We start from the raw sequence: 21,569 nt of genomic DNA on the forward strand, positions 1-21,569 counted from the left end.
TCTGTTTGTTGTATATTAGTCTATACAAACTATGTATATACTGTGTATTGCTCTTCAGCCCATTTTAGATTGAAACCAAATAAAATTTGTTCATAACACACTGAATTCAATTGGTTTAGTGAGGCATTTCATTTCTGAAATTCCTATTGTCAAATTTGTGAGTACCATATGCATGTTGAATTACCTTAGGACTTGCCAGGAGCTGTGTCTCACCTGGCTTTTCAAATATTTTTAAAATGTTTAAAGGCCATTAATGGGAAGTTGGAATGCTGCAAAACTAAAATCCAGTCTCAACATTGTCATTTCCAAAAATGCTTCTGGGTTCTTTAGGGGCACCATCAGATTTTTTTTAGTATATAAAAATGTGGTTGGCTACATAAAATACTTGAGGGATGACAAGGAGGCCAGATCCAATAGGAAGCCTCTTTTGCTAATTTATCTTCAGATAAATTCATGACTTGTGATTGGTAATGCCTAGGTCTACCAACTCAAGGTTGCAGAAATATGAATGATCATCAGTAGATAGCAAAGAGATACATACATACATACATACATACATACATACATACATACATACATACAGATATAGATAGATAGACAGACAGATATAGATAGATAGAACTATCTATATCTATCTATCTATCTATCTATCTATCTATCTATCTATCTATCTATCTATCTATCTATCTATCTATCTATCTATCTATCTATCTATCTCATATCTATCTATCTATCTATCTATCTATCTATCTATCTATCAATCAATCAATCAATCATCTATCTACCATGCTACCATCTAGTAATCTTCCAAAATTTTATAGCCAAGAGGTGGTAGTTTTACCAACATGGCAGTCACTTTATGAATGAGCATGAAAAGCCAGTTGCTATGATATGATCTTCCCATTCCTGACAGAGATGATGGTCTAACAGAATGTTAAAGGACTATTCCTATTGGGCACTCTAAATATAACTAAAATATAAGTTTTCACTACAATCCTACGCTTTCAATGTGGCAGATATTGAAGCAAAAAGATTTCCTAATTAAGCCTGCTTTACGGAATGCTTGCTTCCTACAAGAAGATACCTCCGTGATAGATAGACAAGTATATGGTAATGTAGAATATCTCTCTCAACATGAATATATAGCTTGGACAACAAATTTTGTAGACAGGTTATCTATTCTGTGCTTTAGCTATGAATAGATTTGTACTTTATTCTTTACTACAGACAAACATGATTTACAATGAGATTAGCCTTTGCAGGCAAAGAAAGGTAGTGCATGAAATGGCTGTTGAAAACCGTGTGAACATAGCTGGGAAAGTTTTGGCTTGTACAGAGGCGCATTCTTCTGAGTACCAGGGTGAGGTTTCCCACTCTCCCTCTGGCTTTTACTCATTCAGTGATAAACTGGTTTTTCTAGTCCTTTTTTTTAAAAGCAAGTTTTCCTCACTGCTGTTGCTCACCTGCACTTTGAGGGGGGAGGAGCCTCTTCCAGATTCCGCTTTTAACAATGTGCACACCTTCTCAACCTTTCCTGTCAGATCATCTCAACAGGAGCAGAGATAGAAGCAGCTACAGCACGCTCACGCCTCCCATCAAGACCCTTCCCGATATCAGCAACAGGGAGTTTCCCAGGATAACGCCGAGATGTTCAAAGGGGTGGGCAAAGGCTTGCCAAGTGGGAGCTCCCCAAACAAAGGATCCCCAACCAAGCAGTTGAAGTAAGTTGCCGATTCTGACAATTTTCTTTTCGCAGAATTGAATAAGATCTGGTGTTAATATAGTAAATTCAGTCTACTTGTGAATTCAGTGGGATTTATTTACGAAGATGCATACATGCTAAGGTACTCAACAAGATGCTAAGAAAAATCATTTTGCCTGTTTAATAAAAGCTGTCCAGGTTCCTTCCTAGTTGCTTAAATAGATTTCAAGGAACAAGTGAAAGTATTATTTGCCTAACAGGATACCTGAAAACTAAAGTCTGTTTTTGTCCCTGGTGCAAGTAGGCCAAAGTTGAATGAGAATTCTCTTTCTCTCATATCCCTCCATCAGCTTTTCCTAATCCAGTATCCATGATGGATGGGAATTTTAGGACTTGTAGTTTAATATGCCTGAGGGGCTTTAAGACTGGACAAATAGCTTTTTTTTCTCCCCCCACCCCCGAGAAACTTGTATACCAGTCAAGATCTCTATAGCAAGGAAATCTTAAAAGAGGTACTATGTAAAAATGATTGTCTCATGTAGTGGAAGAAAATACATACAATGGACATAACACTAGTTCTATTTTAAAGAGGTTTCCAGACTCCTTATTGTTTGAAATTATATTTATTATATTTGTTTAATGGTCAGACTTTTTTTAAAGGATATACATATAAACAGCATGGATTTGGCCTTTCAAACACATGTACTCTCTTTTCTATTTCCCCATTAGTTTGATTCCTACCATTATTTTGTACAGACATGCACTTTGGAAATATAATCCATCGGTCAGGTACCCTCTTTTGATCATCAGCTAGATTTGGCTGCCTTTTTTTGTGTTGGAATCTCATAAAATTCAAAAATCATATTGGGAGCTATCCATGGAATGTTGCATTGCCATTTAGCTGGCATTGCTTCAACTTTAAAAAGCATGTAATTCTTTTTGCATCATACTAACAGAATAAGTAGTTGAAAAAGTGGGGAAAATATATTATCAGCAGGGTATTAAATTGTTAATTTCTCTCTTTTCCTTTGGGAGCTCAACTCTTCCTATTTCTCCCACTCCCAACAATAACTTTGTGATGTTGGCTGGGCCAAGAGAGAATGAATGAGTCAAAGTCACTCAAGATAGTAAATAGTTGGATGTTGGTTAATTGTTTTTTTTTTTCCTCTACCCAATTGTTCTCTCCATTTTTGTCCCTGGTCTGGTCTGGTGAAAGGTGGCAATTTTATCAGGAACTTAATTAGTTTCCAGAAGAAAATTTCATAATGCTACAAGCCTAGTAAAAATTAGAATCTGCCAAATTTAATAATCTTTGATCTTAGATAAATGCATAAGTAACATTGCACTTTGTGCCTACTGCTTCTGAATTTAGTTACATGATGTACTTGAGGCTAAAATGTTGCGCAATATCCAGCCTGCCATTTCATAAACAGTACACACAATTGATAAAGTATATTATAATTAGCATTAGAATGATTAATTCTCATATTTTTAAAGCAAAAAAAAATATGAGTGTTGCAAAGGAAACAGCCAGGAAGTGATTCAGCAATAGATTAAATTCTGAAAGAGGTGAGGTTTAATGTAAAAATCTGGTTTTGCTTTATTTTCTGAAATATTGAGAGGAATGAGTATGCTCAATTTCCTGAGTTCTATTTCCTTTTTGAGAAGGAAAAATATATTACTATTAGAAGGCTTGTCTGCTGAAGTCTCAGATGGAGCTGTGCTCATGGAAAGGTGTGATGTGTAACGTTGCTTGCTTATATAGTGAATACAGCTGCAAACACTGTATCCATCACAGATATCAATTCTCAGATATCAATTATCAAATATATCAATTCTCCATGCTATGGTCAAGGTTTTTGTTTGTTTTTTTGTTCTGGTTTTTTGTTCTATTTATTTACGTTCTTAACTACTTTACATTTTTCAAAATGTATGCCTCCCCTGAATTTTTAGATCCCTCCATCTTGTTGAAAGGTGAAGTCATTTTGACACAACAGAAGGAGCAGCACTTACAGAAATGATTTTCTTATTATTATGAAATCTTAGACTAGCAACAAAGTATTGCAGTGATTAGAATGTTGTTTGGTTCCATCAGCCATGCAGTCTTCTAGGAGATTCTATTAGTTGTTCCTTCTGCTCCAGTTTTTTATCTCTTCTCCCAACCAACTGAATGTTCTATTCAAATGACAACTGAAAAGGGAGATAATTCATTAGGTTTTACTCAAAGGTAGCAGAACTCAAATACAATCTTGGTTACAAGATTTTACTTCTCAAATTTTACAATCAAATTTCTTGATTTTATGGTATGGCATCAGCTGCATTTTGTTTGGTAGTTTATCCAGAGCATTATGAAGAATCGGATTGTTTGTTTAGCTGACTTTCTTGAAGCTAATCTGGTAGCTTATCTTGAAGCAAATTGCAGATGTAATATTGTTTCTTTACTTTTCTAGATTATACCTCATTTATGTAATAAATATGCAATATGAAGTATGTAGCTGAAGTGGATGTACAATGTTAGTACTTTGTCAAAACTAAAATCTCTCAGCTGTGAGATTTCTTGAATGTAAATTACGTGAGATTATTTCATTGCATACTCCTTATGCAGCATTCTTATATATACTTCTGAGAATTAGTCCCATATAGGGCATTAACCTGGTACTGTTGACTTCTCAGGGGAAAATATACAAGGGTTAATGAAATCCATGGTGATATTATAAAACCCACCCATCTGAACTAGAAATGTTTCAAGAATTCCACTCATTTGCAGTATATATATATATTTGTAATGAACAATGAAAATAATTTGGTTTGCAACCCTGACTGATATATGCATGTAGGTAATGGTGTGCACTTCAATGTGCACAATAACTCTGTGGTAAATGCTTTCTACCGTATTGATGGAGGAAGCTGACTTGTACTTTCCTGACAATATGACTATATTCCCCAATCATGTTAATAATACTTGGTTCTTTTAGTGCACAATGTGAATGCAGTAATTGTGGTTTTTAAATTATTATTTATTTTATTGCCAAAACCAAGTCAATTAAGAAGAAGAAGCTGTCCAGGATTTCAGTCTGCAAGGAATACTATTACTAATAATGCTAAGAAATAAGATTCCATGTTTTTAAAACATGTAAAATATATTATATTCTAAACCAAAATACAACAGTCATTCCTCAAGAACAGCTATGATAAATTTTATCTATTTTCCTTTATGGGCTGTCTTTGAGATATGGGCTTTGTGATAAAGATCAGCAATGTGGCTTTGCTTTAATAGTTTTCCCTGGTAATTTCAGTAAACACGACCTGGATTCTAGAAAGGTGTAGAATTGTGATATGCTACAATGTAAAGAAACACCTCTGAAAATGTAGAATATCTACCATATATTAACCTGACAATATATTCGTCCTACTTTACATCTAGAACGTCTATCGTTGGATATATATTTATATTCAGCTGAGTCTGTGTATTCTAAATCTGTTACTTGTTCTTTTGTGTTGTCAATTGGTTTTTCTCCACCAAAACAAAAGGCAAATAAGATGGGTGGTGTAGATCTGTGTTTCTCAACCTCAGCAACTGTAAGTACTTCAACTTCCAGCATGCTGGCTGAGGAATTCTGGGATTTGACATCCACGAATCTTAAAGTTGCTAAGTTTAGACTAAGTGTATTTGCCTTCCCAAATCTCCCCTCAAATGTAAGCAAATTCCCAAAACCTTCAGTGGGCTTTAGTCTTGGGACAGTGTGGTTTAGGGTTTGGATCCAAGATTATGATGTTTCATGTAGTTTTCCAGGTTTTGCTTTTGATACAAATAACTTTTGTAGCTTCCAAATCCATTGTAATTTAATATAAATCCATCCATATTATCCCTGTTTTACAGTCTATGTAACATGGCTGAGCAGTGCTCTGAATGTATACAAATTATTTTTATTTATTATGCCTGCCTGCTTGTCATGCAGCTCAGGGCGATGAACAAAACAGCCGAGACAGCAAATAAACTAAAAAATGTAACAAAAAACATTTCATGCTGAGGGAAGTTTAGGCATTCAAACAATTAAGATGGGCTTCTGATTCAGTACCTGAAGGATGAGCTGGATCTTCAAGGCTTTTTAAAAGGCAGGCAGGGTCAAAACCATCCAGGGGGAATACTGTTCCGAATGGTGGCAGAGGAGGCATATCGGCTTGTCCAACAAGACAGAACTCTACTCGAATGATGGAACCTAGGAAAGGTGAATTGTCAGGTCTTACTGGATGGGCAGAAGAAATAGGAGACCTGTGCTATGAAGAACTTTATAATTGGAACCCCGTTGGAAACTAGTGCTGCTTGTATAGTAGTGGTATTCCTTGGGAGGGAATATCCATAACCACTCATGCCGCTGCATTCTAGTTATAGCTTGAGTTGTGTTGAAAGGCAGCCCCAGGTACAGCACATCCCAGTGGTCCAAAGACAAAAAAGGTGTGTCGTGAACATAAAGGGGGCTGCATCTAGCATCTCCTAGCCTCTCCTTAATCTAAAGACATCTTTTCCTAGGATCAAGAGATGTCCCCCAGAGGTGAAGGATGATCTCAGAAGACCCTGCCACTTTAAGGAGCTGCAAAGCAGTGCTCAGTTTTGCCCTTTGCATGCTCTGAAATAACATTTTGGCTTTGAATTTACACATAGGTACATTATATGTAATAAGCCATGTTAAGCAATTATGCTATATCATGTTTTCTGAGTTCCAATCTTTATGTTTTTGAGATCAGATTTGTTTTAGGAAGCCTATTAAGCTCTTCCATATCAGTGGCAGGATTCAAATTTTTTTACTACCGGTTCTGTGAGCGTGGCTTGGTGGGTGTGGCAAGGGAAGGAAGGATACTGTAAAATCTCCCGTCAGAGATGGTATTTGACGGTTCTTGGAACTACTCAAAATTTCTGCTACCAGTTCTCCAGAACTGGTCAGAACCTGCTGAATATCACCTCTGCTCCATATGCAGTCTGATGTGCAAAACATCCTCAATGTGCTTTATTTCTATAGTATTTTACACGATTACCACCTTAAACCCCACCCACCCACCAGCTCAGCTTTCATTCAGTAGTTGAGTGTAGAGAATGGCAGCCCGGCCTGAGTTATCAGCTAATCAGCATTCAGTTTCTCTGTTCAAACATGCCACCATTTACAGTTCCACTCCTTGGCCCTGTTTCTAGAACTCCTTGAATTCACATATAGCACAAAGGAAGCAAAGATTTATAAAGAGGCAAAAAAAAGTTTCACGCATCTCCTCCATATGCACAGTCCATGAATTTCTCTTCATGAATTTCACTGCCTTGCAAAGCCATTCACTAAGGTAGTCAGCTACATGGGAGATGGAACAGATAAATTGCTTAAAGGACCTGTAGCAAAAGCAGAAAATCTAAACATGGGTTTTTGGTTCATGGTAATTGGAGTTATTGACAAACTGCATTTTTGCCAGAAATCTTACTGGTAAGTGTCTGCACTTGGCAGGAGAAACATGAGCTGGGTGTCAGGGACCACAGTTGATAGTCTGTCTATATATCTAGAATAAAATTTGTTCAACCATAGCAGAATCAGAGAGAGGATGAAAAAGATTTCATTTTTAGGGTGTTAAAAGAAGCATCGTATTTTTGATTTTACAGAATGTACCACAGCTTTGCAACTGGAGATATGTGATTGGCTTGGGGCCATTCATCTCCCATTTCAAACCACCCATAATAGTTGCCAGCTATCTGACAGCGATGAATAGAGCACTTTCGTCAAGCCTAACTTTTTGGGAGAGGACAAAACTCCTTGATTCAAAAAAACAATTGCATAACTAGTTGGCACGGAAGCCTTTGTTTGCATTGGCTGAAAACATTTAGGAGTAGAGGTGAGAATAATTACGAATTGGGAAGAAAATAGAAGATTGTAGATAATCTGACACAGACTGGGCTGATACTGGTTGGCTGCAGTTATTTTACTTTGGTAAGGAAATATAAAACAAACAAACAAGCAAACACATATGGGCACTCTTTTAGAAAAAGACTGTCCTGAATCCAGTTGGTAGTTATTTCTGAATCTGTTGTTCCAGAGAGATGCTTTGAAGTTGTCCTGGCTTGATTTCATCATGAGCTTTGAGGAGAGCAAGCATCGGCTTTATCATGTACACCAAACAGGAAACATGACCAGATAAGCTAATTCTACTTTATTGTAAAGCTACGTTAACCAAACTTTGCAAGTTTGGAAGTACAAATTTCCCACCATTTTCTTTGCAGCTTAAAAATCTAGTGAGGGTCCCTTCTGAGCAGGGGTGGGATTCAAATTTTTTAACAACCGGTTCTGTGGGCGTGGCTTAGTTGGTAAGCGTGGCTTGGTGGTCATTTTATTGGCTGGGCATGGCCAACTCAATATCACTCACATCGAGGCACATATCTCCTCCCCTGCCTCTCACGACTGTGGAGATGCTGCAACAGTCGTAAGTGTGAAAAATGGTCATAAGTCACTTTTTTCAGTGCCATTGTAACTTTGAATGGTCACTCCACACAAGCAAAGTACCAGCAAAGGAGGGGGGAAAAAACTCCAGAGAAGTTCCTAAGACAGGAAGTCTAGTCCTGCCAAGAATGTAATAAGGGTTAACGGAGAGGCAGTTTCTGTAAGCAACACCAGAATGTTTCCTTCCTGCCTTCCTTACAGGATTAGGCCAGTAATTTCTTCTAACAACCGGTTCTCTGAACTGCTTAGAATGTTAACAACCGGTTCTAGCGAATAGGTCCGAACTGGTAGAATCCCACCCCTGCTTCTGAGCCTCTTGCCCTGCCCACTATCCAGCTCTGTCTCTTGTCTCACCATTCCCTAGGCAGCATCACTTTGCCTTTGTCCCAAGGTCTTTCCCGCCTACCGTTATAGGATGGGAATGCTTGGGATGGTAGGAAGGATCCAAAGGAGAGGATCCTGAACTCTCCAATTCAGACAGAATAACAGAATTGGAAGGGACCTTGGAGGTATTCTAGTCCAACCCCATGCTCAAGTAGGAAACCTTATACCATTTCAGACAAATGGTTGTCCAATCTCTTCTTTACAAACTTCAGTGGTGGAGCATCCACAATTTCTAAAGGCAAGCCGTTCCACTGATTAATTGTTTAACTGTCAGGAAATTTCTCCTTAGTTCTGGGTTGGTTCTCTCCTTGATTATTTTCCATCCTTTGCTTCTTGTCCTGCCTTCACATGCTTGACTCCATCTTCTTTGTGGCAGACCCTCAAATATTGGAACACTGCTATCACATCACTCCTAGTCCTTCTTTTCATTAAACCTCATTTCCTAATTTGATTTCCATTTGGGAGCTCCCACAACCAGAAAACATGTCTTTAGAGCAGAGGCCTCCAACCTTGACAACTTTAAGACTTGTGGACTTCAACTCCCAGAATTCCTCAACCAGTATTGCTGGCTGAGGAATTCTGGGAGTTGAAGTCCACAATTCTTAAAGTTGCCAAGGTTGGAGGCCTCTGCTCTAGAGGACATGTGGATGGGTGAAATGGTAGGAAATCATGGCATTGAGGAAGTAGCTGGCATATTTTGATAGATTAAAAATATTTGATGTAAATAGACAGGAAGAATTATTTAAATGAGAGTAAGAGTTAGCATAAATCCTGCAAAGAGAGGCCTGCCTCATCAATTATTTAGAACTTTTTGAAGTATAAGCCAGCAATAAGAAGGGGATGATCAGTTGTCCTAATGAGTAGTTAGGCTTCCAGGTAAGTGCTGGTTGTTAGATCCTAAGACTCCTAGACTCCTAAGTAAGGAGAGTGAGTGACTTCAATTCGTACCATACCTTTTCTTCAATCAGTTCATGAGGACAGATGTGATTTATTTTGCCCAGATGTTTTTCTCGGAAAGCTAAGTATGAGGCCTCTCCCTCTAGCATTTGAATTTCCCACAGTGCCCTAGAGCAGTGGTTCTTAACCTGGGCAATATTGCCCCCCAGGGGGCGATTTCATTTTTTAGCGGGGTGATGGAACGAAAAGGGGCGACGCGGGGGCGAAGGAACGGAAGGGGGCGATATGGGGGTGATGGAGCGAGAAGTTTTGGGGACACTTTTGAGTCTTTTTTTGTACAGTGAACCGCTGTATATATGTGATACAAAAACACCAGATCGCTCGCTATTAGTGGATGGAACTGTGTTTTAAAATGTTCCTCCAGCTAGCTTCAGTACAGAACGCCAGACGTATGTGAATACGCATCGCTCATCTTCATGCGTGTTGCGCAGCAGCCTCTATCACTCTACCCATTAAATTTGTCACTCTGATTTTTGTTGCTTTCCTTCTGTAAAAATTTTCCTTGTGTCTTTTTAACCCTTTTTACAGTGTGCATGAATATATATTTTCTTCAAATCTTAATTTAGTTTCAGAGTTTTTGTCTTGAAATTCTTAGTTCCTGCATTGCGGTTTGTTCTTATGCCCTTTTTATTTTTTTATTTTTTTTGCGTCTTAAAATTCACTTGTAATTAAATCATTAAATGTTACTGTTTTTTTTCGGGCATTTCATTTTCTTGCAATTGAATTTTGTTTTCAGTGGTCATTGCATTTAAGTGTCTTGAATAAATAAGATAATAATGAAATACATGTATCACGAAGTTTGGGAGTAAAGTGATGGGTGGCATCAGAATTTTTCACACAGTTGAGATATGGGAAAAAGACTGGAAATGAATTATTTGCATCGATATGTCCTGATGACAATTTTAAGGAAAACAAAAAACATGTTTGCATAAATTGAAGAATTATTTCCCTGTGTTGTGATTGAGAGGTTATGTTGGGGGAGGGGGGCGATGATAACTTCCTCAATGGCTCAAGGGGGCGATTCTTTCAAAAAGGTTAAGAACCACTGCCCTAGAGCATCTGATACGGCATGCAATTTGCTCAGAAATATGGCAGAAACATTTGGATGAGGGGCAACATCCCAGACTCATCAACTATTGCCAGTTAAATCCAATGACTTGTAAAAACAGGTAGACTAGCCAAAATAATGGAGTCAGTAATGGCATGTTTACTAAAATGCTAGACAGTATCATTGTTTTGCCTGGCCATCTTAAAAGAAGCACATAGAACTTTTCAATCCTGTCAATTTAGAGAGAACTTTTGCTGATGGGGCCAGGCCAGGCCAGATAACAAGAAAGGTTTCTGTGTGAACACAAATTGTTCTCTCCCCTCTAATGCCTGTATGGGTTTCTTTTAACACCCTGAGTCACCAGGTGTTGTGGTTTCTTGCATACCATGCCATGTACAACAGAGTGTGACCAAGCATCTTGAAACTGTGACTTTTCTTTGGTTGGTCTATATAGAAAGGGACTTCATAAAAACAAATACATTGATAGGTTTGTCTCAACATGCCTGAGAAGCAATGTAGAATGACTCATATTCCTTCTAGTTTGGCAGGAAATAACACCGGAATTCTGGGTGGTGCTCAAGTATTTGCTACCATGTCTCCTCCTCATTCCTGGGAGGGAAAGGCTATGAGGCTGAGCAGGAGACAAGCAGATTGTGCAATTGACTGAAAAGAATGACAAACTCATTTCTATTTCCAGGCTGCAGAGGCCAATGACCTCTGAGGAGTGGGGTGGGAGAAAAGAAATCATTGTACAAGGGTATAATTCCACCCCCCGCCCTAGCTACAGTGTTCTGTTATTATTTAAGTACTAACAAGTTGACATTAGATATAAGAAATTGCATTAATGCTGAAGCAGGGGCAACTTTATGCTGTGGAACTCCAAAGGGTGGAACTAGAACCAGTTGGTGGTAATTATAGGGTGCCAATTCTCAAGTGGAGAAAGTTTTTAATGTTAATCCTTTTCCACAGTAAAAACAAATCTGCTTTAGGAGGTAAGTGTGCTCTCTTTTGCCTGACACATTTGAGCAATGGGGCTGGGAAGCTGTTTTTCAGCCATGCTGTTGCTGCATTCTGCATCTGAATTTGGTATCAGTTAGGAGCTGGCCTCCTGTGCCACCCCCCAAAAAATCTTCCAACATTATAGCTATCTTTGTATGATATGCTAAAGCATACTCAAGTAAGATCTGATATGCTGTCCAAACTTGCAGTCCTAATTTGCCATAATCACAGTCTGGAATCATAGTTTAGAGCAGTGTTTCGCAACATTGGCAAGTTTAAGGTGGGTGGACTTCAACTCCCAGAATTCCTCAATCAGCTTGGGAAAATCCACCCATCTTAAACTTGCCAAGATTGAGAAAACATTGGTTTGGAGTATGTTTATTTTCCTTGACTGTGCTCTCAAAACTGCAATACCAGAAATAATCCCATCCATCATCCTCTAGAAACAGGGTCAGGTAGCAAGAACATACCAAATATTCTCCTATGGTACGTGTAGCTCAAGTTGAACTGTTTGGGGCTTTTTGAGAGTGTTCTGAAAGGAGTAAAAAGAAAGAAAAATGGGAGACTGCCTGAGAAAGAATGACATTGCCTGTCTGGGCCTGTCCTGCAAACACAGTTTATGCATCTATGAAAATACGATGTTCCTACAACATAAAAGCTTCCTTTGAAGAACAACATCTAGATTGAATAAAATTAATTAAACAGCATTTTGTTGCAGTATCAACCAATTTTTCTGGAAGGGCTGGTTCATTTCCCTACATATTGCCAACGGTATTATTTTCACATAATGATTATGTATCAATATCCCTCCTTTCTTTGGAGGATCAACACACATTTTTCATTCCACAATATTAATTTATTCCAGGATTTGCTACTGCTCTAGTAATGTATAATTAACAAATGAGAGGGCTTAAATTGGATTTTAATTTGAAAGACCAGTCAGCATTTTAGTTGTAATGCCATGAAACTCTTTGTGAATTCCTTAAAGTTTTGAGTTCTAATTATTTATGATCCCATTGATCTTGTCTCGTTGAAGTGATAGGGTGTGTTTTAAGACATCCAACCCTGCTGTACTGAAAGCTTTTGATTATTTTATGGTCTACTTAGAAAGGCTGGTACCTATTGTGAGGAGAGGGTGCTTCCAGATGACCAGCTTCTCTGCTGAATTAAGGGCCAAACTGGATTTTGCACACCAAATTAAAGAAAATGTTCCAGTGTAGGGAGAGTTAAGACTCTTTTTGTAAAGTGTATTATACTATAATTCTTATTAGGGATGTTCGCAGAGTGTGGACAAAAAAGACAAGATGGCAGTATGATCAAAGCTCCACCTATTTGTTATGTGCCTCATGGAGCTTCAATTGTATTATTGTAACTGCCATCTTAAAGTTTTTCCACATCCTGTGGAAAGCCCAGTTTCTTATATTTTGTTTTCTGTTTTATTATTATGTTTATGTTGCAATTAATATTTCTGCAACCTGGATATTGTTCTTTTCACATGGTTACACAAAGTTTTTGTAGAAGGCTTGGTTCCCAAATGGTTTTAATACATCTGGTATACGATATTTTACAATTGTGGGTGCCAATGGGCACCACTAATATTGATGGTAACATTTATTAGTTGATATAAAATGGTATGTTTTATCTTATAGTAGTTGAGAGGTTGTACTGTGGGCCTCTGGTATTTAGTAAGTGTTAAATTTTGTTGCAAAAATGCAGTAATAATTAAAATATGGGACTTAACAGTCAGTGAGTCCAGAGTTTTTGAGTTTGTTTGTGTATGTTATTCCTGCTCAAAATATAAGCTGAGTTTATTACTGAAAAGCTAATAAAGAAAATGAATGATGAGGACTTCTGAAGGAGACATTGTGAACTGAAGACAGCTCAGAAACATAGAGTCGACAGCCATAGAAAAAACAAGGAACTAATGAGTAGACTGGTTCCTTGGAACCTCTCTAGATAAAGAGAGAATGGGAGATCATCCACATGTACTCTGGACAGCTGGCCCTGATAAGGAGATTATAGGACAGATGTTTTCTGAGATTCTAAGCATTGGTGTGGTTAGCCATCTTGCTTGTGACCACAGCAGAACTTTTTAAAGGACACTAAGTTTGCAACCCTCACTTTCTACCTACTTTCAGAAATTGCCTATGAGTCATCTTAAAACTATTAGAGACCTTTGGAACAACAAGTTTCAAAAATCTTAATTGCATGATATTCAACCATGAACAAAATAATAATTAATTACAAGCTTAAGAACTTAAAGAATTTGAAATAAATAGCAGAAAGCCAAACTAGATTTTGATCTAAGTTACTTGCAAATGGTTCAGATAAATTTGGAATATTGTGTTTTACTGTAAATTTTTTGGTATTAACTATAAAAAAATAAACCATTTCTTATGAGAAAAAATTATTTTCTCTAACCTGGCAGTTGCAAGTTAATAGCAAAAGATAATTGATTTTAGGAACTGGATACTAGAGGGGACAAAAGATTTTAAGTAACAGAAAAAATATGAAACTATAAATGATAGGTAAAGAGAATGATTTGGAAATACAAATGATAAACTAAAATCACCTGAAAATATTGTCTTATTGGATTTACAAAAGAAGCTTGTTAAAAACTTGAAGCTATGTGTGTGATGGGATAAAAGAGTGGCCTCAACCACTCTCAGAAAGAATGCTAATGTCCAGATGACTGCAAGGAATATAAATCCTTCCACCATCCACCATTCAGTCAGAACTGAAGAAGCTTCTTGGATGAGAAACAAAATGTCTTCAAGGAAAAATAAAGTTCAGTTGTCTTTTGGGGGGGGGAAGCACCTTTGTGTTAATTCAATTAATTAATGAACCCTCTACAAAATTCAACAAGCTTCAACAATTAATACTGTCTTGATCTATCTTTAGTTGCCAACCATTCACCTCCTTGATCAAAGTTCTTCTTTCAAGAGTTCTTCTGGATTTTTAAGACTCCAGTTTACTTTGCTAGTTCATTAGCCCCTTTGCTAACTCCAGCTTCCTTGCTAACTCATTTCCGCCTCCTAAGAGAAAGTCATCTTTTGGGAAACTGAGATGATTCTAACATTCAGTTTTTATTTATCTCTTTTCTAAAACAGTTTGTTTTGTGGTCTAGAGTGCCTTTGTGTCCCTGTAACAGGTTCACAGGGAGGCATGGCATCCTGTAACACATCAGAGACAACATTAGACAAACATCAGAAGATTCTAATTTGAAAGTTATGAGATTAGAAGATTTTGGAAGGGGATGTATCTCATGGTTTTCTTTGAATGTTATGCGTGTTAAAGACACAAGAGTGCTAATCATTCTTTTGCTCAAAACATTTGTGTCTTATTTGTTACTTATTATTTAATACATTTGGGTAGTTCTCAACTTACAACCACAATTGAGCCCAAAATTTCTGTTGCTAAGCAAGAGGTTAAGTGAATTTTGCCCCATTTTCCTGACCTTTCTTGCCACATCTGTTAAGTGTATCACTGAAGTAACACAGTTGTTAGGCGAATCTGGCTTTCCCATTGACTTTGCTTGTCAAAAGGTCACAAAATGGGATCACAAGACCCCAAGACACTACAATCGTCATAAATATGAATCAGTTGCCGAGTATCCAAATTTTGATCACGGAGATGCTGCAAAGGGTTTAAATAGGAAAAATGGCCATAAGTTTCTTTTCCCAGTTGTAACTTTGAATGGTCATTAAATGAACTCTTGTAAGTCGAGGACTACCTGTATTATCCAGTAGGTCATAGGTGAATCTATATTTCACTGCTGTGTAGTTATTGATTACGGAGATTTTTAAAGGAATTTACTACTGAGGCTAATGTTCCAGTTTGGGTTCTAATTCTATGGTATACTGAGTAAAATAATTATCAAAAAGAATGTGGCTTCAGTATCAAATTCTGAGCAAAAAACTGGATCTTTAACCTACCCGATTTCTATATTCTTATCTGCAGATCATCAAGCAGCAATGATTTAGCGGTGCTCATCTCTCGCATGCAAAAAAATGCTGACCAGGTGGAAAAGGACATCCTTGAAACACAGACCAAACTTAAGAAGGTAAAATTGGAACTTGAATACAAAAAAACATGCTATATGGTTGACTCTAAAGATTGTTGGACAAAGTTCCAAATAGAATAGTAAAATCTCATATTCTAGTTGGGCAAATACATCAAATAAATCTAACCAGATACAAGGGAAATCACCTGTGACCTTTATTTCAAAATGACAAGATTACAGAAAATCAGAGTTGCCTGAACGTACAAAAGAACAAAATAAAAAAACTGGATTGAACTCATGAAATAGTTTCTTGCAACAAAATGGTGCTTCAAATAGCTTCGTTAGAAACTCAAGAGGTCTCCTTTTTCAAACTTCTTTCATTTTTTTAATATGAGACAAAAGACAAATTTTATTTTATTTTTATTTATTTGAATTCATTAGCCACCTATCTTCAATGGACTCAATTAATGAATGATGTTAAAGAAAGAAAAATAGATGTTTTGTGCTTTTAAAAAAAACTATATGGAAACCTTTAAAGATCTAAATGGAGGTAGTCTAATCTTGTGCAGAGAGCTTGATGAATACATGTATGAAAGTGAAGGTGTAATTGTGAATGAAATATATGTCAGAAAGAATGAATTACTATCTTCTAAATCAGGGGAAATCAGGGTTTTTCAGAATGTATTATACAGAATCCTAATGGCCACTCATAGATTCATATATGGAATGCTACCACATGAGAACTTGATGGTGTCCCATGAGAGACAAAGAGCAAAAAAAAAATATTGCTTGAACACAATTTGCTTGAATTTATTTCTTGATCAAGGATTCTGGGAGTGGAATAAAGAGCTGGAGATTTCTATATTGTACAGACAATTTATTTATTTTTATTTATTTATTTGATTTGCCAATTGTTTACAAGATAATAAGTATAAATGTATACATAGTTGTGAATAAATGAAATGGGTACATATAAGAAAAATAAAAGAATAAGAGAAACAATAGGACAGAGGGCCCGGCGGGGAGGTGGCCGCTGCCTTGGCCAGAACTCTGCCACAGGGCAGGAGGGCCCACCTGTCAGCTGCACGGGGTGCCCCAGGCAAGGCTCTTTGCGCTCTGCCCGGCGCCAGGCAGGGACGGCAGCTGGGCGCTTCTCCAGGGGTGGGCCGATCCTGCACTGTGGCCCCGGGACATTCGCCTCCCCACGTGGGGTTGGGCTGCCCTCTCGGGTGGGGGAGGCTTTGTCGTAGTAAGGTGTCATTTTTAAAAGAATGGGCTTTGCCTTCGAATGATGCCCGGGAAGGCGGCGACAGGAGCACTTAAAGCCGAGTATCTCTGGCAGGGCTCCAGTTGCAGGGAGGAGTCCTGGCCAGCCCTGCATGGCTGCGTCAAACGCCGTTGTGATGCTCCAAACGCCAGAGTGACATGGGCAGAAGTTGAAGCAATGGCAACGGAAGGTCTCCTGATAAAAAGTGACCTATCAATGCCAAGTGACCATCTATGCCGACGCCGCCCACCTGCTGACCCAGCCTGCAGGCAACACCATACCCGGGTCTGAAGCAAAAGTACTTAGCGAGAGTAGGGAGGTTGGTGGCGAGACATGGTGGTTGCCTGCGGGGTGCTCCTAATGGCAAGCCCACCCTGCCCTTCCCCCCATTTTGCATGTTTTAAAATAGGCCTAACTTTGAGGGGGAGGGGCTTGATTTCATTTTATGCCTATAAAACATGCTGGGACTTCCTATTGGGGGAGGCCATATTGTTGGAGGAACACAGTATTTGTGTATGCATATGGAGCAAAAGAAAATTCAAAATATATATCAAAGGGTAGGAACACTTAAAAAATAAAAGAGGGAAGAAAATGCAAAGCAATTTTGATTAAAAAGTGTTCAGGTGGTATTTGAAAAGGACTAAAGAACAACTTTTGTAGGAGGATTAACAGAGCTTGAGGGTGGAGTGAAAAGGGGGATCAACCTAGAATTGTTATGTAGCCACAAGCAAGCTGAGTCCAACCTTTGAGTGCCATTGACCCTTACCTACCTCCAGGTAAGTGCTGTTAGTTTAGAACAGGGGTCCCCAACCACCGGGCCGTGGACCGGTACCAGTCCGTGGATCACTTTGCACCGGGCCGCAAAGAAAATAAAAATAAAATAAAAATGGCGGCTTTCTTCGCCTTCGGTGAATGCTGCTGGGATCAGGGATCAAGGACACAAATGAAAGAAGGGGAGGGAGGAAGCAACCAAAGCCTGTCCTACTCTCTGACTCAGTGGCTTCGGTTTCCTCCGGCCTCGTTCCTCTCTCAGTCGCTCTCTCGCTCCTCCACCAGCCCAGGAAGAAACTGCTTCAAAGAAGCCGGCAGGGTGGCTTTTCCTGTCGGCGCAGCTCCCGAGCGCCCGTTCACCCCCACCCCGCCGCCAATCAATCCAGGTTCAATCCAGTGCTCCGTTCTGCCTGCCTGCCTGCCTTCGTTTCTGGTTGTTTCGGAGCAGCTTCGGCTGAGAATAATAACTATTCGCCTCTTTTACTCAGCGAAGCTGCTCCGAAACAACCAGAAACGAAGGCAGGCAGAACGGAGCACTAGATTGAACCGCGGGCAGGGGTGGGGGTGAACGGGCACTTCGGAGGAGCTGCGCTCCGAAACCACCAGAAACGAAGGCAGGCAGGCAGAACGGAGCACTGGATTGAACCGTGGGTGGCGGGGTGGGGGTGAATGGGCGCTTCGGAAGAGCTGCGCCGACAGGAAAAGCCACCCTGCTGGCTTCTTTGAAGCAGTTTCTTCCTGGGCTGGTGGAGGAGCGAGAGAGCGACTGAGAAAGGAACGAGGCAGACACCTGAGGGATGAGGCTGAGGGAGGGAGGGAGACACCTGAGGGATGGGGCTGAGGAAGGCAGGGCTGAGAGGCGGGGCTTCTCAGCCATCCTGCAGGGACTTGTCCTGAACCACGGAGACAGCCGTGGGCCACCACTGCCCAGCGCTCAGTTTTGAAGGTGCTCCTCAGCCCGGCGCAGTTCCTGAATCTGCAGCTGAAACCCTCCGTTTTAAATGTCCCAATAGAAGAGAATATCTGTCGCTCAGGGTTGCAATGAGGAGAGCATTGGCGCAAGGTTCCCTGGAATCCCTGGTGGTTTGCTGGCAGATGTTTTATTCACCTGACTAGGTAACAACATCAGATGTTACCTAGTCAGGTAATGAAAAACGCATCTGCAAGCCAAACAACCAAGCTCAGAAAGCAGCAAGAAGAGCTGACATATTGAAAGAGTAAAGTCAGTGTTTGAATCAGGATATGGACTTAATGGAAGCAAGAATGTTTTGCAAGGACAGAGAACTATAATTATGGCTGTTGGAGCAAATTAAAATTACTTTTCCTTTCCTTTTCTCTTATTTCCTGCCCTTCGTTTCTTTTGCTGACTACAGTACTTCATCCTGCCTTTTTGCATTTTATATAATGCTGCTATCTGAAAAGGGCTATATTTGAATGTATGATAACTCTGAGCTTGGAATCAAAAGACTATGACTAACTCATGAAAATAATTTTTAGTTTTTATCTTAGAGTGAGGGGACAGAAGCTCTATGTTTCTTGATGACTGTTTACTTGGTGTAGTGTACGCTCAGTTGCTAAACTAGTTTTACTTGAGCCTCTCCTTCCATGTTTGATAGAGGATAACCATTCAAAAGTAGTCCTAGGTACTTTCCTGGCTACTATCAGGGAACTCAGAATATATGAAACATGGCTTGCCAAATCAAAACAACAAATATCTAATTCAGTGCTCAGTCAAAGTTTTTTTCCCCTTTAATCTAAGGAGTTTATTCAATGTGATGAATTATGTAGATTAATTGTGTACTGTTGAGGTAAGTCCCCATTAGGAGAATGAGCGCATACAGGGAGACGTATTGAGAGAAGTGTTTGAATAATACACACACAGCACACAGATACACTGTACAGTAAATGTAGGTTTTTACTTCCAGAAGCGTTTAAGCAAAGTTCAAACACAGTCCAAGTCATTCATGGTTAAATCAGTCAGTTTTCAGTCCAATAACAAAGTCCAGTGTCAAAAACAGTTCAATATCAGACTTACATCAAATCCAAAAATAGCAGTCAATTATGAGTAACGGCAATACTCTCCAACAGAAGGAAACAGAGAGACTCACTGAGACTTCTTCTGGGACTAAGAATAAACAATCCAGGTTTCTGGCTCCATCTTATGGCCGTTTGAGAAACCACACCCAATTACACTTTTAGGATTCTTAAAGATACAATATTAAAATGTTTATCCTGGTTTATATATTTCCAACCCAAATCACTGTTAGGTGACTTACATTCCTAACATTTACCATTATGATAAAAGCTGACATAATAAACTATAAGATGAAACTTATTTACCTGCATTTATGGAATTAATATCAGGGTCAAGAATTACATACTCAGGCTACAGCCTAAAACATCTGCCTTTTAGATTTACAATTGCAACTTTCTCTCTGTCCTCTCTGCTGGGAATGAGACTTATGCATGTTATGTTTTTCTTGTTGTAGGATGCTGTTAATCGTCAGCAGAACAAGCCTTTGGAATTCCAGCAGATAAATGGTAAAAACTTGAAAGACGCAGAGACACTTTTGAAAGACCTTTTCCTAGATGTGGACAAAGTCAAGCATCTGAAACATCCTCAAGCCTTTGAAATTGAAAAAGAGTAAGTCATGATTTATATTCCATGCAGCCCTCTTGAGAGATAGTAAATGCTTGGAGACAAGCTTCAGATCAAGTTTGGGCAATTCTTCCTTGAAGGAACCCATTTTCTAATGAAGAAATTCCCTTTCTTCTCCCCTCCCAAAGTATCAAGCAGCTCCATGTCCGAATGACACATCAATGTGCAGAATATCGAGAGCTCTATGAAAAATTTACACTTTCTGAAGTTAGTTCCAAAGTGGACTGGGCAAAAATTCTAGAACAAAAGCAGGTAAGAGTTGCTTGCTTGGGTATATGGCATTTCATTTGATCAAGTGCAATTCTTGAGCAACAAAATGAATAAAGTTGAACATGAATTCCATCTTTACTTAGAGATCATAGCAGAAGAACAAATGTTTTTTATCCTTGAAAGGCAAATATGATACTGGCATAATAAAAATTACCTCAACCAATGCTTATCAGGGCATGCGTGGCTTTGACAATGGCACTGATTTGCCCTAGTAATACAATAATATTTTCAATAACCTTTTATCCAAATTCATGATAAAACCAGGAAGTTTGCTTTGTCATAGACAAATCTTTAAGGTAGACCAAGTCATATTGGCCAAGTTTACACATTATGGTGGCTTGTTTGATCTTAACTTACTATGTTACGTACTGTAAACATAGCCACCTGTAGCTTACGAATGAAACCACAGTTATGCAAACTATAGTTTAGTTCAATGGGTAAAACCAATTGTTCTCATATACTGAAAACCTACCACTAAGCAAAATAAAAATAACCCTGGTTTAATAATTCATGCCAGACCAAGTGGTCAGGAAATATTAAATATTATGAAGAACATGCAGCTTCACTAGTAATGCAACCTAGCAACTATATTTCAAGCCCCTTGTTTCACCATTACTGAATGAATTACAGAAATAGGGATTGTGTATTGTTGTTAAATATAATTTCTCAGCAAAGAAAGTTGTTATAAGTACAATTAGAATATCCTTGTTTTTAATTGCAAAACCTCACATATCATAAAATCTAATAATTATTGAGCAGTAATGCCTGAAACCCAGAGAAATGTCTCAAACCCAGAGAAAATGAGTGTTCAAAGTACTTTAACTACAAGCACTAAAATGCCCTTCCATTTTCTCACTTCATAAAGGAGTTGCCCAGGGTGGTCTAGAATAGTTACTCTGAGAATGAGATCAGGGTACCTAGATTTAAGATATAATTGGAGGCAATTCTTTGAAGAAGTATTTATGTCTTGTTAAAATGTTAAAAACTTGAGGGCACTGTTCCCAAGAGTGCCAATCAACAGTTGTATTAATCATAAATT

The 21,569-nt window shown here is 38.7% G+C and overlaps 2 protein-coding genes across 2 annotated transcripts in view; one reads left to right on the top strand and one right to left on the bottom strand.

The window, feature by feature from the left end:
* Positions 1-1,528: 1,528 nt before the first annotated feature.
* Positions 1,529-21,569, top strand: part of EVPL (envoplakin) — a 45,596-nt gene continuing 25,555 nt past the window's right edge. Inside the window, exons 1-4 of the mRNA XM_026667496.2 lie at positions 1,529-1,721; positions 15,521-15,623; positions 20,091-20,245; positions 20,389-20,512. Of these exons, the coding sequence (XP_026523281.2) occupies positions 1,648-1,721; positions 15,521-15,623; positions 20,091-20,245; positions 20,389-20,512 (456 nt within the window). The 5' untranslated portion in view covers positions 1,529-1,647. The remainder of the gene's footprint in view (positions 1,722-15,520; positions 15,624-20,090; positions 20,246-20,388; positions 20,513-21,569) is intronic.
* CDK3 (cyclin dependent kinase 3) overlaps positions 5,802-21,569 on the bottom strand; it is a 54,724-nt gene continuing 38,956 nt past the window's right edge. Inside the window, exon 8 of the mRNA XM_087955769.1 lies at positions 5,802-5,922. Coding sequence (XP_087811895.1) covers positions 5,905-5,922 — 18 coding nt within the window. The 3' untranslated portion in view covers positions 5,802-5,904. The remainder of the gene's footprint in view (positions 5,923-21,569) is intronic.

Source organism: Notechis scutatus, chromosome 2 (genome assembly GCF_049901735.1).
Source record: "Notechis scutatus isolate UNSWTSFEM ecotype Mainland chromosome 2, rNotScu1.2, whole genome shotgun sequence".
NCBI lineage: Eukaryota > Metazoa > Chordata > Lepidosauria > Squamata > Elapidae > Notechis > Notechis scutatus.